The 18,315-nt window shown below is 55.1% G+C and overlaps 1 protein-coding gene across 1 annotated transcript; it reads left to right on the top strand.

Annotated features, from left to right (window-relative positions):
* Positions 1–8,575: 8,575 nt before the first annotated feature.
* Positions 8,576–14,475, top strand: TEX36 (testis expressed 36; the record flags this gene model as incomplete). The annotated part of the gene is made up of 4 exons (XM_080687852.1): positions 8,576–8,626; positions 11,970–12,101; positions 13,132–13,212; positions 14,077–14,475. The coding sequence occupies 4 exons, from the start codon at positions 8,576–8,578 to the stop codon at positions 14,473–14,475; spliced, it is 663 nt and encodes a 220-aa protein (XP_080543978.1).
* Positions 14,476–18,315: the final 3,840 nt, after the last annotated feature.

Raw genomic sequence — 18,315 nt, 5'->3', positions numbered from 1 at the left:
TGGTGCTGCCTGTCACTTCCTGTGCCAGGGCTGCTTTTACAAGCGGCAGCGAATGCAGCGAACACGATCTCCAAATCGAGATTGGGGGATTCAGGGGTCCTGCTGGGACCTCAGCTCTCATCCTCAGGGGTTGCACATTGAACATCTCCAAGCAGGGCCGGCAGGTAAGGCCCCCATCTGAGAACCCCGAGCAGGGCCTGTGGGTAAGGGCCCCCCACCTGAGAACCCCAAGCAGGGCCTGTGGGTAAGGGCCCCCCCCCCACCTGAGAACCCCAAGCAGGGCCTGTGGGTAAGGGCCCCCCACCTGAGAACCCCAAGCAGGGCCTGTGGGTAAGGGCCCCCCACCTGAGAATCCCAAGCAGGGCCTACAGGTAAGGCCCCCCCCCAGAACCCCAAGCAGGGCCTATGGGTAAGGAGCCCCCCACCTGAGAATCCCAAGCAGGGCCTACAGGTAAGGCCCCCCCCCAGAACCCCAAGCAGGGCCTATGGGTAAGGAGCCCCCCACCTGAGAACCCCAAGCAGGGCCTGCAGGTAAGGGGCCCCCCACCTGAGAACCCCAAGCAGGGCCTTCAGATAAGGCCCCTCCCCAGAACCCCAAGCAGGGCCTGTGGGTAAGGGCCCCCCACCTGAGAACCCCAAGCAGGGCCTGCAGGTAAGGGGCCCCCCACCTGAGAACCCCAAGCAGGGCCTTCAGATAAGGCCCCTCCCCAGAACCCCAAGCAGGGCCTGTGGGTAAGGGCCCCCCACCTGAAAACCCCAAGCAGGGCCTGTGGGTAAGGGCCCCCCACCTGAAAACCCCAAGCAGGGCCTGCAGGTAAGGGCCCCCCACCTGAGAACCCCAAGCAGGGCCTGCAGGAAGGGCCCCCCACCTGAGAACCCCAAGCAGGGCCTGCAGGTAAGGGCCCCCCACCTGAGAACCCCAAGCAGGGCCTGTAGGAAGGCCTCCCTGAGAACAAGGCCCTCTCTTGGAGGCCAGCGTCAGCAAGGGCTCCGCCTCAGAACGATTCCAACCACAGACCGGGATTATGCGCCCGAGGCTGCCTGGTCTGCAGGGTCGGCTGCGGCGATTCCTGCAAAGCGAGCTGAGGTGTGTGGGCCAGGCGATCCTTTAAACCGTGGCTGACGGTTCTTTGAGGCCTTTTCAGGTGCGAGCCACACGTGGCCAGACAAGGAGGTGTTCACCGGAACGTCCCTGGGCGGTCCCTGCACAAGCCCGGCTGCTCGGCCAGAGGGAAGCCATTGCTAAGGGCTCCGGGGCCCTAGCTGGCTGGCGGGGCCACACAGCCGTTTCGAGGCTGTTTCCAGGCAGGGGAGCCGCCGGAGCGGAGCAGTGGGACCAGAGGCCTGTTTTCCAGGAGCCGCTATGGACTGTCAGTGGACGCACAGGGAAAGGCTCATTCAGTGGCCCCCGCACATTTCAAAGAAAAGTGTGTCTTGAGAGAGAAACCAAGATGGCGGCATAGGTAAACACCTAAACTGCTGCCTCACACAACAATTTCAAAACTACAACTAAAAGACGGACATCACCCAGAACCACAGGAAGGCTGGCTGAGTGGAAATTCTACAACTAGAAGGAAAGAGAAAAGCACACTGAGACTCACAGGAGCTGCAGGAGGCAGAGGTACTGAAACGCGCGCATGGAGAGGACTGGCAACTGAGTGCACGGCTGGCTTTCTCAAGTGGGAGGGAGACAAAAGCTCCCGACTGCGCTGAACTCCAGTTCTGGGTGAGACTCTGGGGACCCAGACTCATTCGGGGAGAAACTGGTCTGTCTGGCAGCAGGCAGAACTCGAGGGTGGCTTTCTCTCAGAGGTGCTTGCAGCGATTACCACGGGACACTGAGACACAGGGACCTATTAGGGCAGGGCTGACGGGAAGCCAAGGCTGTCTGCTCCACCCTGAAACCCCACCCCTTCCAAGCTGAGCACAGAGGCTTTTGCAAGTCCTGTCTCATAAGGGTGTCTCCAGCACAGAAGTTCTCCCAGCGTAGACACAGCTGATCCTCACAGCCAATTGGCCTGGAGGTCAATTCTGCCCAGTGATACCAACAACAATCAAGGCTTAACTACAATAAGACTATGCACACAGCCCACAAAGGGGTGCACCAAGAGTGTCCACCTCAGGTAACTGGGGAGGCTGAGCCACTGGGCCCTATAGGACACCTAGCACACAAACCCACTCTATCAACTCAGGGAAGCAGCCAAAATGCAGAGACAAAGAAACAGGTCACAAATGAAAGAAATGGAGGAAAGCAAATGACTGGATATAGAGTTCAAAACCACGGTTATAAGGTTTTCCAAGAATTTTCTAGAAAAGGCCAATAAATTTAGCAAGACCCTCAAGGATATGAAAAAGGACCAACTAGAAATTAAGCATACACTGACTGAAATAAAAAATATTATACAGAGATCTAACAGCAGACTAGAGGATCGCAAGAATCAAGTCAAAGATTTGAAATATAAAGAAGCAAAAAACCCTCAACCGGAAAAGCCAAAAAAAAAAAAAAAATCCAAAAATATGAAGATAGTGTAAGGAGCCTCTGGGACAACTTCAAGCGTACCAACATCTGAATTATGGGGGTGTCAGAAGAAGAGAGAGAGCAAGTTACTGAAAACCTGTTTGAAGAAATAATGACCGAAAACTTCCCCTACCTGGTGAAAGAAATAGACTTACAAGTCCAGGAAGCATACAGAACCCCAAACAAAAGGAATCCAAAGAGGACCACACCAAGACACATCATACTTAAAATGCCAAGAGCAAAAGACAAAGAAAGAATATTAAAAGCAGCAAGAGAAAAACAGTTAGTTACCTACAAGGGAGCACCCATATGATTGTCAGCTGATTTCTCAACAGAAACTATGCAGGCCAGATGGGAGTGGCAAGAAATATTCAAAGTGATGAACAGCAAGAACCTACAACCAAGATTACTCTACCCAGCAAAGCTATCATTCAGAATTGAAGGGCAGATAAAGAGCTTCACAGATAAGAAAAAGCTAAAGGAGTTCATCACCACCAAACCAGTATTATATGAAATGCTGAAAGGTATTCTTTAAGAAGAGGAAGAAGAAGAAAAAGGTAAAGATAAAAATTATGAACAGCAAATACATATCTATCAACAAGTGAATCTAAAAATCAAGTGAATAAAAAAATCTGATTAACAGAATAAACTGGTGAATATAATAGAATCAGGGGCATAGAAAGGGAGTAGACTGACAATTCTTGGGGGGGAAGGGGTGTGGGGGGTACGGGAAGAGACTGGACAAAAATCGTACACCTATGGATGAGGACAGTGAGGGGGGTGGTAAGGGCAGAGGATGGGGTGGGAACCGGGTGGAGGGGAGCTATGGGGGGAAAAAGAGGAACAACTGTAATAATCTGAACAATAAAGATTTATTAAATTAAAAAAGAAAAGAAAAGTGTGTCTTCATTCACTAGCCTCACTGCAGTGCTTCTGTGTCCCGAAAACCCAGTAAAAACTTATTTCTAAGTATTTGGCAGTGAAAGGTTGAAGGCGGCGCATGCATGTGTGTGTGTGTGTATGTGTGTGTGCTTGCACGCGTGTCCAACATGTTGCACGTGTTTTACATAATCCCAGCATCTTCCCCTCTAAAAGGAAGCAGGAAATACAACTGCAGACTTTAAAATTTAATTTTTAACAGGATGTGTCTTTAAATAGCCCTAACATATCAAAAGGAAAATGTATCGTTAAAGCTTTAAAAATATTATCAAAGTAACGGTGAAGCAAATGAGGTGCCTTTAATTTAATTTTTTTTTAAGGATGGCGGTGTCTGAACACGGAACACGGAATTTCAACCAACGATCAAACGCCACAGTGGCGCCTCTGCCCGAGATGCCGCTGCCGTGCGCTGCCCCCGCCTCTGACTCACAGCTTCTAACCAGTTATCACAGGACCATTAAAAGCCTATTAGCTGGCATTCCCACAATTCCTTGAGGGCAAGGGCAGAGAGAGAGCAAAATAACTTTGAATGCAAATGGAACACAGCGTTGCCAGGAGGGGGCCTTTGAATCAGTGCCTCCACCCCAGCAGACGGCTAAGGAGAGGATGCAGTGTGAGGTCTGAGCATCCTCGGGAGGTGATGGAGCTGGTTTCTTTAGGAAGAGACTGACTGGAAATTGGGGGGCCAGGCCCCGCCGCCCCCCTCCCCCCCAGGAGGAAGAGCAGGGACCTGTTACCCTGTTACCCTGTGCTCACTGCTGGGGAGGTTGGGGGACTCGCACTGCGCTCTGGCCGATCCAATGAGGATGAGCAGGACAGGACCTCGCCCCAGCGGTGGGAGCAGAGGCCAGCGCGTTTCCGAGCCTTCGTCAGCTGAGAAATCTGATTCCGTGTTTTCCCACCCGTCGGTGCCTCCATGTCCCCTGGCGGCGATGAGGTGCTGCCAGGTGGAGGTTAGACCGCGCTGCGGAGATGCCGTCCTGAGACCGCAGGGGAAACACTGGAGGGGCCTGGCCAAGGAAGACAGCTGGCGGTTTGGTGACGAGTGAGGCAGAAGCCGGGGCGGGGGGGGGGGGGGGGGGGGACTGGAGGCCACAGGGAACAAGCCAGTCCTCCCTCCCGCGAAGGCATGTACCCAGATCCGCCTCCACGCCCCGTCCTGTCGTTCGCCATCGGGGCATCTCGCCGAGCTAACGCGCTAGGAAGGGACACGTGTGTCGAGAGCGCCACGCGGGCCTGGATGCTGTGTGTGTCCCGTTCGCCTTTCCAAGACGCCCCTGGGGCCGCACCGCCCGGAACGTGGAGAGCGCGAGAAAGGGCTGCGTGCCGGGCCGTGGAGTGGGGGGCGGGGCCCACAGCCGGCTCGCAGCCGCATCTGTCTGTCTTTCCCGACTTGTCTTCCTATCCTCTTCGTCAGGAGGCTCTTTTCTGAGCGCCCAGCCTCCTGCCCAAGGATGGAACCTCCGCCCTGTTTGACAGGACAAGTGAGGCTGAGGGAGCTCGAGCAGCCCCCCCGCTTGCTTCTTCCTGGGGCCTCCCTCCTCGGCCTCTCCCCGGCCCGGGGCCAGATCGGCCTTTCCTCACGTCCAGGACCCCGTTCGTGCTCTCATCGCCCAAAGATAGTCGTCTGTCCTGCGGTGCTGCTCCCCATCTGTGCTCTCTTCGCCCAAAGATACACGTCTGTCCCGCGGGGCTGCTCCCGGCTCCGGCGGTCCTGCCATCTCGGCGCCGGTCTGAGCTGCGCTGGTCCTGCGCCATCTCCTCCGAGGACCACCGTTCAGACTGGGAGAGGACAGGCAGCGTCTTCCGGGGGACACGCGGCGTGAAGTCTCCCTGGGAGCCCCGACACACCCAGAAAGGCCGGAGTGGGCCCGCGTCAGAATCCAGCAAGAGAGAGACAGAACCAGAACCAACTGGCTTGGTGTTGCCGCGCGTTCCCCACGCCTCTGTCTACTGACACCGCCAGGGGTCAAGGTCACAGAGGGCAAGGTGCTGTCCAGGCGCTCAGACTGCCTTCTGCTCCTCCTACGACCCCCGCGCCAACTCGAGGATCCTTCGTCACAGAGGGCGGCCTCCCTTCCGGCTCCCGAGTGAGCCACGCTCAGCACCGGGGCCTCCGACGGGCTCCCCACCTGCGGGAATGGGCTCCCAGCGCCCCGGCTCCCGGCAGCCGCCTTCTCTTCATTGCCCACCACCGCCCCGGCCGCCTCTGCCATCTACGCCGGTCCCTCCGTCCTGTGCTCGGACCCTGCGCCTCTCACAGTTACAACCGACGATCTGTGTGAGGGTGTCTGCTGCCGGGGTGGCCCAGCGCCCCGAGGACACGGCGGGGCTCCCGGCCTCTCCCTGTGCCGCGCCCCGTGCCAGGCCGAGCGCTTCTCCGCGTGAGCGGTTCTCCACGTTACCACCGAGCCCAGAGCTTCTCCAGAGAGGATCTGGAAAGGGGGAGGAGCTTGCCCTCCAGCCAGGGCAGCACCAATCCCGTCCTTACGGCCACGGTGTCTCTTGTCCTTTGAACTTGGGGTGCCACGCTTGCCCGCAGAGTCGAGGGTTTTCATAATCATCGCAGTGAGTCGCGGCCTGTCCGTTGTACGAACCCCCACGCTGGTGGAGTCTCACTTCCTGCAGCTCACGGGTCTCCTGTTTTCCCGCACGGAAGGGAGAGAGGCCGTTCGTTTGCAGGCGGTTGGCAGCACAGGATAGAACCGAAGATGCTCTTCACGCCACAGCAGCCAAGTACTTTGCAAGGCGGTGTGTTTTGTGCCTCCACGACAATTCCCATCAGTTCCACGGGAGTCTTGAATCGTGACCAAAAAGTGCAACCGAGTCGCCGCCAGGGGCTTGCTATTTGCAGAAGGAGGCAGATTGCACGCCTTGCGGGGTGAGGAGGGCCCGTGCCGTCATTCCGATGCAGGAAGTCCTCACAGGCCCAACACTTCACTGCAGACGGGTCGGCCTCCCCCCCGCCGCCCCCCCCCCGCCGTGCAAGCCAAGCGTCTGATGCGCGGACGCGGGTGTGAAGGCGGAGCTCTCAGCTGGTGGAATGACAGGTGGGAGCATGCCCGTGAGTGCAGGGCCTGGCCTTCGTGGGGGCATCGTGGGGGCATGTGCAGACCCATGTGTGAAACCTTTCCCGCACAACACCCCTAATTCCACCCCTAATTCTACCCCTAATTCCACCCCTAATTCCACCCCCTTCCATCCGGCAAAAGACAGCACATGTTCATCACGACAAGGACTGGCGCCCCGCTCTGAAAACACACGGGAGAGAGCGGCACACCGTCTTCCATGCAATCCCAACACGTCACACGGGAAAGATCGAAGAGTCCAAGTCCACAACGGCGGTCATGTCAAAGCAAGTACCGGGGGGGAGGGGGGCGGGGAGAACGGGCTACGGGGGCTGTGGCCAGCTCACGGAAAGGAACTGTTGGCTAGTCAACAACTCGGAGTCCTGGCCAACAGATGCACTGGCAAGTTCATGACTTGCTCTTTTTATTTTTTATTTTGTAATCCTCACCCGAGGGTATTTTTCCATTGATTTTCAGAGAGAGTGGAGAGAAAGGGAAAGACAGAGAGAAACATCGATGTGAGAGACACATCCATTGGTTGCCTCCTGCACGCGTCCCGACCAGGGCCCTGAGCCGGGGAGGAGCCTGCAACTCAAGTACGTGCCCTTGACTGGAATCAAGCCCGGGACCCTCTGGTCCACAGGCTGACACTCTATCCACTGAGCCACACCGGCCGGGGCGTGATTTGCTCTTTATAAAGGACTGGTCTTGGTGGTTGCCTTTGCGCCGTGTGCAAACGGAGCCGGACCTAGTAAGTGCTCAGTAAACTTGCCTAGAGAGTGAACCCTGCCGTGCGCTCCGTGCTGCCTCACACACCCCAGTGGGTCATTCCCGACCTCTGCGCTCCACGCGGACCCGGCGTGCGCGGAGGCAGGACGGGCTTGACCTCCGGTGTTCTCAGCCCCAGGGATGGATCCGAGGGCCCCGGGCGCTCCGAGACTTGTTTTCAGAACGATGGGCCGCCAAGTTCAACCCCGTAACTCAACCCTCTGAAAACAAGCGCATCCATCACAAACAGCCCTATCCCAATCTGGGACCGAGAAATCCTAGCCGAAGAAAAACAGAATTTTATTTTCCCTGGCCGGGGTTCCTTCACTCAGTTTTGCTTGTCTTGGATAATTTGTCGGAACTTTACACGAGCCTTCAGAAGCGGGGGCATCGGGACCCACCTCACCCAGGGATCATAAGCCTTGTTGACAGGACGGGAGACCAAGGACTGAGGAGACGCAAGAGGTACTGGGAAATGAGACTGCGGTTCTAACGGGCCTCCCGCTCCACTGAGGCGGGACCGTGTCCAGGACGGAGAAGGCCAGCGCTCAGAGCAGCCTTGGCAGCCGGGGGAGGCCAGGGGGCCTTGGGCAGGCTCGGGCCCTGGATCCGCCCCTTGACCTAGGGACCCATCCACTGGTCACCGACCCTTGTTTTCTGACTAAATGCCAAAGGTTGTCGTGGAAAAGAAATGAAATAGAGACGCGTGGCAGCATTCAGTGGAGCACAGCACCGGGCATTTCCAAGTCCCCCGGGACGCACCTCGTGTGGCCTCAGGCGCACCGTCCGGTGAGCGAGCTGCGAGTCCCTCCGGGCAGTGCGTCTGAGCTGGGACACAGAGGGGCCGAGGAAGGGGCCACCCCGATGTGGACAAGGCCACCCCCAGCCCAGACTCACTTCACTTCTCTGAAAGCTAAGAGGCTGAGGCAGATCGTTCCTATGGGAACACTCAACTCAAACATCATTGATTCAAGGATAATAAAAACTCGCCATGATCTCAAGACTGGCCTGCGCGTGTCTGATGTGTTTGTGGGGTTCCTCCTACCTTGGGGGGGCGGCAGCTGCCAGGAGCCGGGGGCAGGAACTCTCAGGGGGCTTAGAAGACCCACACTCCTCCTCCATTGTGACGGGCGGGCTTGCTTCTATGACAGCGTGGGCACTGCCCATGTCCCCGCCTGGGAGGCTGAGGAGGACCAGGAGAGGCTCCGGAGGCGGAGAGCTCAGGAAGGAGGCGATGGGGAGATGAGGGAGCCCACCTCGGCCCCCTCGGTTCCTGCAGGACATGGCCAAAGGGAGACGCTTCAACCCGCCCTTAGACAAGGACGGAAGATGGGTGAGAAGGCGGGTGCCCTGTCTTACCGCTCTCAGGCCTCAGGGGCGTGGTCAGGGCACAGACCTGAGTCCCGGTCCCACGTCTGCTCCTTCCCGTGCCGTGACTTGGTAACGGACTTCACCCGGCCTCAGTTTCCCCACCTGTGAAATGGGAACCCGGTAGCACCTCCTCCTAACACCCCGTGTGCTGCCTGTCTCCTCTGCTTGGAACACGAGCTTCGCGGGCGCTGGGACCTTGGCCTTGTATTCACTGGCTGCATCCCAAACGCCGAGGGTGGGATCTGTGCACAGGAGGGCCTCAGGAGACATCTGTCGGGGGGTCACCATTACACTGGGGACCGCTGATCACATTCCCGTGGGCCCTAAGCCCAGGCGGGCTGGGAAATGGGAAGAGGCCAGCAACGCACCCTTTCCCCATCTCGGTCATTAGTAAACGTCACCTTTTCAGCTTCACGCTCTTCCTCGGACCTCTGTCTCTCATGTCACTTAGAGAGCCCGGTGGGCTTGTCACTCCCCCGCCATCTCCGAGAAGCGTACCCCACACCTCCACGCGCAGCGCTAGCCTCGTCAGCATCCACACACACGCGTTCAGACGCCCCTGCGTCATGGCAGAAAGACCTGCCCAAGGAAAATGGGAAATAGTGTGACCTCCGTAACACTAATCCGTAACGAAGAGAAGAAAACGTACGTTCCTCAGACTAAGTAGCGTCCCCTCTTTCTAAAACCTGCAGGATCCGTTGGGGTGGTGTTGGACTGGATGTTATGAAAGGCGGTGACGATGTCTTAGCCAAATAGGGTTTGTATTTCTCAAGTGAAAGTAAATCCAGAAGTGGGTGGTGCAGGGCTGGTACCTGCTCCGGGGAGTAGCCAGAGGCCCCGGCTGTGTCGGGCCTTCTGTTCTGACATCTCTGTGTGAGGCTGTGGGACTCAGGTGTGCAATGAGGGGAAGGTCAAAGGGCAGCGGACAGAGGCACGTGTCTGCTCCTCCTCCGAGGTGACACTGTCTCTGCACAGCCTCCAGAGGGCCCAGGTGCATGATGGCATAAGGGTTGTGCGGCCGCTTCATTGCCCTTGATCCCCGTTCCTACTCTCCCGGGAGAGAGAAACATCAGCGATGAGAGAGAATCACTGATCTGCTGCCTCCTGCACACCCTACGCTGGGGATCCAGCCCGCAACCCGGGCATGTGCCTGACTGGGAATCGACCCAGGACCTCTTGGTTCATAGGTCGACGCTCAACCCCTGAGCCCTGCTGGCCGGGCTGGGGAGGTATTTTTTAAAAAAAAATATATTTTATTGATTTTTTACAGAGAGGAAGGGAGAGGAATAGAGAGTTAGAAACATCGATGGGATAGAAACATCGATCAGCTGCCTCCTGCACACCTCCTACTGGGGATGTGCCCGCAACCAAGGTACGTGCCCTTGACCGGAATCGAACCTGGGACCCTTCCGTCCGCAGGCCGACGCTCTATCCACTGAGCCACACCGGTCAGGGCTGGGGAGGTATTTTTAACCGGCCACACTGCCACCCCAAACCAGGCCAGGCTTCTGTCACCAGGAAGGAAGCGAGAATGAGCGTCTCATCTCCTATCGCAACCCCAGGAGTGTGCCCAGGACCCCGTCTCAGCCGGACAGACGGCGTCTCCCTGAGTCAGTCAGCTTTGAGCCTTTGGTGGGGGCCCCTCTCCTGCCAGCACCGAAGAGCACAGGGCATCTGCTGACCCTGCAGTTCCCAAAGCGACTGCAGGCGAGTCGGGAAAATGGGAGGAATTCTTGGCTTCGGCGGCGGCCCGCTGGGGAGGGTGGTGAAGGTCACGGGAGACGTGACCTTCGTGTTGCAGTTGACCGTGCTGGGGGGGGCAGTCTGGCCGCTGCCAGGTGGGAAAGGCCTCCCTCACGGTCACCTTCCTGTTTAGTATTTCAGTCCTTGAGAGGCTGGATGCAGCAACCATTTCACCGCCAACGAGTTGAAAGGCGCTATTTCACGGTTACCCCGGCTAACAGAAGGGTTTATTTCACAGCTGTCAGGGTATAGCCATTAAGTACATATTTTAAAAGAGTGAAATTAAAATGCTAGAGCCATTTTTTACAGCGATTTAGCCCACAGACTTGCGGAATGCAAATGAGCTCACAATAGGCTGTCGCATAGGCGGGTGAAGGATCATTCCTGATGTGGGAAGGGCACCCGCCGTGGGGCGGGGCCGCGGGGCCGGGACAGGGGGCGGATGGACCAGACTGGAGGAGGCCAGGGCAGGCCTCTGGGCTTGGAGGCCCCTTGTGTGACTTATATTTACTTTAAACACATTGAAACCTAGTATACCTGAGTTACTCTGGGTTACTCTCTCCTTCCCCTTCCTGTCACTCCCCCCCGGCCCCGTGCCCCCCGCCACCCCAGGTAACAATATTAACAACCAAGTGCCTACAGAGGCAACTCAGATTGCTGTCTCCCAAGGTCACGTCCAGGGACTGATGGATGGGGGCACACAAAAGCCCTGTTCCCTCGCCCCAACTCAGGGCAACTCTGAGAGGCCGGCCAGGTCCAGAGCTTTCTGTGGGGCTGGCTGAGTCCAGTTTCCTCCCTGCCTTTCACACGGGATAGGAAGGCCCTTCCCCCCAATCCCCTTCCCCCTCTCTACCACCTGCCTCCTCACCTGGGGCCCTTCCCTCCTCGGCTCCCCGGTGTCTGAGGGTCCACCTCATACCTGCAGGAGGGGCCCCCTCTATGGACATGGGCGGGGTCTTGTTCCCAAGTACAGGGAGCCCCCTGAGCAGAAAGGTCTCGCTTTACACGTGTGTGTGTGTCTTGGAGTTGAAGGGCTCACCCTCGCAGGGCCTCACCCTCGCACCCCGCCGGCCGCAGGAGCATTTCCCGGCTCCAGGGCAGCAGGGCGCCCCCGAAACTGGAAACAACCGGCAGCGATGGCCTTGGGCCACGACGATATTTCTTGTCTTGGAAAGAATTCAAAACCACGCCATTCCCCTCGCACGCCAGAAGCACCCAAATGGCATTTTAATCACTTTTACGGAGGAAGCCCTGCTGCCTGGCCCGGGCATCCCGAGGTGCCTGGTTTTATTTTATGTTACGTTATGTTATTTTTATTATTTTAAAATGATTTTAGAGAGAGGAAGGGAGAGGGAGAGATAGAAACATCCATGATCAGAGAGAATCATGGACCAGCTGCCTCCTGCACGCCCCGTACTGGGGATCGGGCCCGCAACCCGGGCCTGTGCCCTGACAGGGAATCGAACCCTGATCTTCCTGGTTCAGCGGAAAATGCTCAACCCCTGAGCCACGCCGCCGGGCAGAGGTGCCTGGTTTGAATCGAGGCGCGTGCTGTCTCCTAGTTCCCTCACATCGGAGTGACGCAGAAGACCCCGGAGTCCATCACCAGCGTGACGCTCCGAGAGCCCCACAACCCTCGTTTCTCCCGGCAAATAGAAGAGAAGCTGCCGCCCATCTACAAAGCCCGGGAGAAGGTGCGTCGGGCACGCTGGCCGTGGCTCCGGGGGCCGGCTGGTTCTTCCTCGGGAGGACCTGCTCGCTCTCCAGGCCTGGACTCCCGAACACTGGTCGCATCCCACCTGGGCCCCTGGGCCCTGGGCACCCCAGGCCCTCTCTAGAAGGAACTGCCACCTCCCGGTCAGACACTCACGTTAGGCGGGTCTGTGGACCTTTGAGCTCCCCGTTCATTAACACGCGTGTGCTGCCTCCCTGGCTGGTCCCCGAGCAGCTTCGGGCGTGCAGTGGCCTCCAGGAGCAGCAGGCATTGAGGGCACCTCTGGCGGGCCCACCTGTCCCAGGGCCCAGAAGGCCTCCGAGCTCCTTCCCTGCTCTCGGGTCCACGAGCGAGCTGTGACCTTTTCTTTTTTTTTTTAAATATATTTTATTGATTTTTTACAGAGAGGAAGAGAGAGGGATAGAAAGTTAGAAACATCGATGAGAGAGAGACATCGATCAGCTGCCTCCTGCACACCTCCTACTGGGGATGTGCCTGCAACCAAGGTACATGCCCTTGACCGGAATCGAACCCGGGACCCTTCAGTCCGCAGGCCGACGCTCTATCCACTGAGCCAAACCGGTCAGGGCAGGGGTGAGTTTCAAAGCCTTGAGCTGACGTGCACGCCTCTGAGCTCACCTTCCTGTGCTGGCTCCGTTCCTGGTGGTGGGCTCATTCTTTTTTTAAAAAATATCTTTTTATTGATGTCAGAGAGGAAGGCAGAGGGAGAGAGAGAGAAACATCAATGGTGAGAGGGAATCATGGGTCGGCCGCCTCCTGCACGCCCCGCCCTGGGGATCCAGCCTGTAACCTGGGCCTGTGCCCTGACCGGGAATCGAACCGCCACCTCGTGGTTCATAGGTTGACGCTCAACCCCTGAGCCAGGCCACTGGGCAGGTGGCTTCGTTCTTACTCAGTGTCACTGGCCTCCCGGCGGCCTTGCGCCCCTGTAGGCGTCCCGAGAGCAGGCGGGGCCTGACGTGGCCTCTCTCCCTCCCTTGCCTTCCCAGCAAGCGACCCACAACAACTTCCCCTTCTCCGTGCACGACAATCGGCACAGCCTCCGGAGCTGCGGACTCTACGCTGACTCCGTGAGTATCCGCTCCCCGAAGGGGCAGCGGCCTCAGGGCTCCTGACCTCCTGAGATGGGCTGAGCAGAGGACTCCCCACAATGGGAACAGGGCCATTTCCAAAGCCCCGTAAGAGGTTACAGACGACAAATGCACGAAACTCTCCAAGTCCCAGGTCGGCCTCGCTCTCTCTGGGTCTCCATTTTTTTCTCCTTTTCTCCCTCCTTCCCTCCTCCCTTCCATCCTCTCTTCCTTTTTGTGGATTCTTAAATTCTCAATATATTTCATAGTTACATTTGCAGCAAGTAATTTTTTAAAATCTGTTTTTATTGATTTCAGAGAGGAAGGGAGAGGGAGAGAGAGAGAGAGAAACATCAATGAGGAGAGAGAATCATGGATCAGCTGCCTCCTGCACGCCTCCTACTGGGGATGGAGCCCGCAAGCCAGGCCTGTGCCCTGACCGGGAATCGAATGGTGACCTCCTGGTGCATAGGTCAACGCTCAACCCCTGAGCCACGCCGGCCGGACTGCCATGTTGCACACTTACTCGTAGGCTGTCACCAGCTGGTTGTGCTGAAGACCTCAGAGCTGTGTGACCTTGCATATTTTTCTCCTCCTCCTCTTCTTCTTTTTTTTTTTTTTTAATATATTTTATTGATTTTTTTTTACAGAGAGGAAGAGAGAGGGATAGAGAGGTAGAAACATTGATGGGAGAGAAACATCCATCAGCTGCCTCTTGCACACCTCCTACTGGGGATGTGCCCGCCACCAAGGTACATGCCCTTGACCGGGATCGAACCTGGGACCTTTCAGTCTGCAGGCCGACGCTCTATCCACTGAGCCACACTGGTTAGGGCTCTCCTCATCTTCTTGATTCTTCCCCAGGGCCTGGGACGTAGGAAGGTCGCCCCGGAAAAAAGGCAACAGGCTTCGAGAAGTTTCAATCTCTGGGCATGCGACTATGTCCCGTCTTACCTTGATGGCTTGTCAAATAACCAGATATCGTACGTCTGCCCGGAAGCCGTGGTGGTGGTCCCCCTCTTCAGGCGCTTCCCACGGCAGTACCGTGAGGTCTGGGGCACTTGGCAGTTCATCCCTGAGCGGAACTACACCGAGTTCTTGAAAAAGAAGCCGAAAGTCCGGTTCGCTATCGACAAAAAGGCCCCTACCTCGTCTCTGGAGCCCTTGCGCCTCCGGAAGAGTCTTGATGAGTTCCGTGAGGCGGGTATGTCGTTGGGCATTCCGTCCAGCACTGCCAGCGAACGTAAGGCTTGCCAGGGTTAGAGATGGTACGTGCCTGAATGCCGAGAGCACAGAGGCCTGTCTCTTCCACGGAGAAAGAGCCGATTCTGTGATCACACCCGCCTTTAAGATATATATTATTTTTATTTTTAATTAGGTTGAAAAGCATTCAAACCCTCATCCAATAAAAATATGTGAAGATATACACATTTTAAATGAATGTGTTGTAAATAAATTGAATGCATTTCAAAAAGGCCACATTCACATTTAGGGGAGTTTTAGAAGTTATATACTTGAGATATATGGGTTATATTTTCACTTTGAAACGTCAAACAGTACAGAAAAAGTAGGCGTTCCCCTTGGTTTTAACACATCTCCAATCCTCGTCCTGTCCTCGTAAGTTAACCGTTGGTTTTTTTTTGTTTTTGTTTTTTGTTTTTTAATGGAAGCTTTTTTTTTTTTTTTTTTTTTTGTGGCCCACATCAATCAACTTTTTTTAAAAATACATTTTATCGATATTTTACAGAAAGGAAGAGAGAGGGATAGAGAGCTAGAAACATTGATGAGAGAGAAACATCAATCAGCTGCCTCCTGCACACCTCCCACTGGGGATGTGCCCACAACCAAGGCACATGCCCTTGACCGGAATCGAACCCGGAACCCTTCAGTCTGCAGGCCGACGCTCTATCCACTGAGCCAAACCGGCTTCAGCAACCATTAGTTTTTATTCTGTGCCTTTACCGTCGCATAGATAGACGTGCAAAACGATGTAAAAGTGTAAACATAAGCTGTGTCACAGCACACGGCACTCTGCAACTTCCTTTTGATAGGCAACAACATATCTTGGGGTTTTCACGGTGCCAGTGTGAACAGACAGCTTTGCTTTTTATTTTCTTAAATATATTTTTATTGATTTCAGAGAGGAAGGGAGAGGGAGAGGGATAGAAACATCAATGCTGATAATCATGAATCGGCTGCCTCCTGCACGCCCCCTAGTGGGGATCCAGCCCACCACTCGGGCATGTGCCCTTGACCAGAAATCAAACCGTCACCTCCTGGTTCATAGGTCAACCACTGAGCCACGCCGGCTGGGCCTATGTGCCATACTTTTTAAAATTATCTTCTTGTTAATGAGAGTTTGAATTGTTTCTAATTTTTGGCTGCCAGACCCGATGCTACACGACCCCGCTTCGAATTATCTTTTGGATAATTAAGGATTGATATGTAGGGACCAAAAAGTGGTATCTTGTTATTTTTTTATCTTGCATTTCTGAGTGAAGCTGAGCATCTTCCTGATGGGTGGCCATTCATATTTCCCTCCTGACAACTGTCACCATCATCCTCTACCCAAAGTTTCTTGTTTATATTTGGATATTTCCCCGACAGAGGAATTTTAGAATAAGCTTGTCACATAAGTCCATTGGCCATTTCACAGGAATTTCCCCGAATGTAGAGGTTGATTTATGGGAGAATTGACATCTTTGTGCCCTGGTGCAGTTTCCCATTTATTTAAATCTTATTTTATGTTCTTCCGTAAACTTGGAGAGTTTTCTTCACATACGTCTGACGTGTTTCTTTTCTGTGCTTATCCCTGCATATTTTGAACTTGTATGGCTATTTTGAATGTTATTTTTTTTACGTGACAGTTTTAGTTTGGTTTTTGCCTGCTGCGTAAGAAAGATGCTGATTTCTGTATGTAAACCTTGTATTTTTCACCCGCTAACCTTCTAATAAACACACAATGTATTAAAAATAAAGCTCTAGTACTTTTTCAGCGGGTTCTCTTGGGTTTTCTGTGTAGACGACCGTCACTGGCAGAAGTGAGAATTCACATCATTTCTCTCCAGTCCGTATCCTCACACACAGGGTGACGTGGCTGAGCTCTGCCGTGGTCAGTTCTCCGAAACCCACAGTCTCTGCCCCCTGACACAGGAATGCTGTTCTCCAGGTGCGTGCCTTCCATGTCTGTTTCTTCTCCCAGGGTGTCCTCACCGTCCGCACCTGCTGAGCCTCTGTGCCTCGCCTCCCCCGTCTCTACCCCAAACCCACCTATCTCCAACAAGAGTGACCCCACATTCCACTTCCTGGAGATGAAATCTTAAAAACTACCAAAAAGGTACACAGCACCAAATCTGCGATTACGTGAAGGAGAGACGTGTGGATGGGGAAAGAGTGGCTGGGGCGGGGGGGGGGGGGGGGGCGGGCCAGGGCTCGTGACGGTTTATAAAAACACAAATTAGACAACTTGCCCTTAAAACCAGTCTTTTTTCACCTAATTGTTTCCGACATAAAAAATAAACCACACCGACCGATGACGTCCCTGTTTTCAATCCAGTGAACCGAGAACAGAAGGACACAGCGCATTCACGGGGGGAGGGGAGGCCTTGGGGGCTCCAGGGTTGACCCCCCAAATACAATACCCCCGCTCACAGAAGGGAAGTCTCCAATAACCAGGCCCGGTCGCAGACCTGCTGCTGTGGTTCTGCCTTACTGTGCTGCTTTGCACAGAGGACTGAACAGCCAGGTAAACAAACCCCGCTCACTAATCGATCTCACGCAGGTGTTTATAGATTTCTTCTGTTTGAACGAATTAGACTCGGACTTGTGCCATTCTGGAAATGACGTAGACGCTGAAAGCAGGGCTGATGGCGTAGAAATAACGTTTCTGAGTGATGTGCCCAGGATCATTCTAGAACAATAGCAGGACGCTTCAGTTCCTCACTGTGCCGATGATGGGCAAACACATAACTACCAAAGGCACATAGACACGACCCTTAAAAGAGCAGAGTGGTGACTTCTTCTTCTTTTTTTTAAAAAAATATATTTTATTGATTTTTTTACAGAGAGGAAGGGAGAGGGAGAGAGAGTTAGAAACATCGATGAGAGAGAAACATCGATCAGCTGCCTCTTGCACACCTCCTACTGGGGATGTGCCCGCAACCAAGGTACATGCCCTTGACCGGAATCGAACCTGGGGTGCTTGAGTCTGCAGGCCAACGCTCTATCCACTGAGCCAAACTGGTTAGGGCGAGTGGTGACTTCTTATGTATAACCCACTCTCCTTTTAAAATATGTTTTATTGATTTCAGAGAGGAAGGGAGAGGGAGCGAGAGATAGAAACATCCATGATGAGAGAGAGAGTCATTGATTAGCTGCTTCCTGCACACCCGGGCATGTGCCCTGTCTGGGAATCGAACCGTCACCTCCTGGTTCATAGGTCGACGCTCAACAGGCCGGGCTGTACCCCACTCTTAAACGCCGCCTATTCTTAGGCGGAGAAGCACCCCTCAGCTGGCCTGTTTGACATTGATGACTAATTTTAAGGACTGCCTCTTTGTTCTGCACATTGTGTGGGTGTCTTGGGCCACAGCCACCTCTGTTCTGGTGGCCACCGGATTCAGGTGTGGCCGTGTTTCTCCTTCCACGACGGATACCACAGCCCTTCCAGGAGCCACATCCCCTCTGCAGGTCTGAGGTTGCTGCAACTCCAGTCAAAGTCCAGGACACCTCTCTCCCGGCCCGAGGGCAGGGAGCAAGGACCCCTCCCAGCCCAACCATCTCTTTTAACCACAGAACTGGTACCATAGTGAGGACTGCTGGGGGAGGGGGTGTGGGGGAGGAAGGGCTCACAATGATACGCTAAGTGTAGGTTCCCCCTATGTTCTCCGAGCTCCGGGTTGGGGAACCCGTGCTGCTGTGGTAACACCCTGAGATCCATGAAACAAGCAAGAAGAATCAATGCCTCCTCCGGGCTCTCTGCTGCCCCCCACCTGTGATCTTTGGTCCTCGTGGGGTGTCTCAGGCCGGTGACTGGGGAAGACCGCCTTCAGCTCGGGTCTGGGCTTTTCTCTGGAGGGAGTGTGGGGGGACGGGCTGCGCTGC

Source organism: Plecotus auritus (genome assembly GCF_963455305.1).
Source record: "Plecotus auritus genome assembly, chromosome: 9".
Classification (NCBI taxonomy): Eukaryota; Metazoa; Chordata; class Mammalia; order Chiroptera; family Vespertilionidae; genus Plecotus; species Plecotus auritus.
Note: the sequence above shows the minus strand (reverse complement) of the source record. Positions and strands in the feature narration are given on the sequence as shown.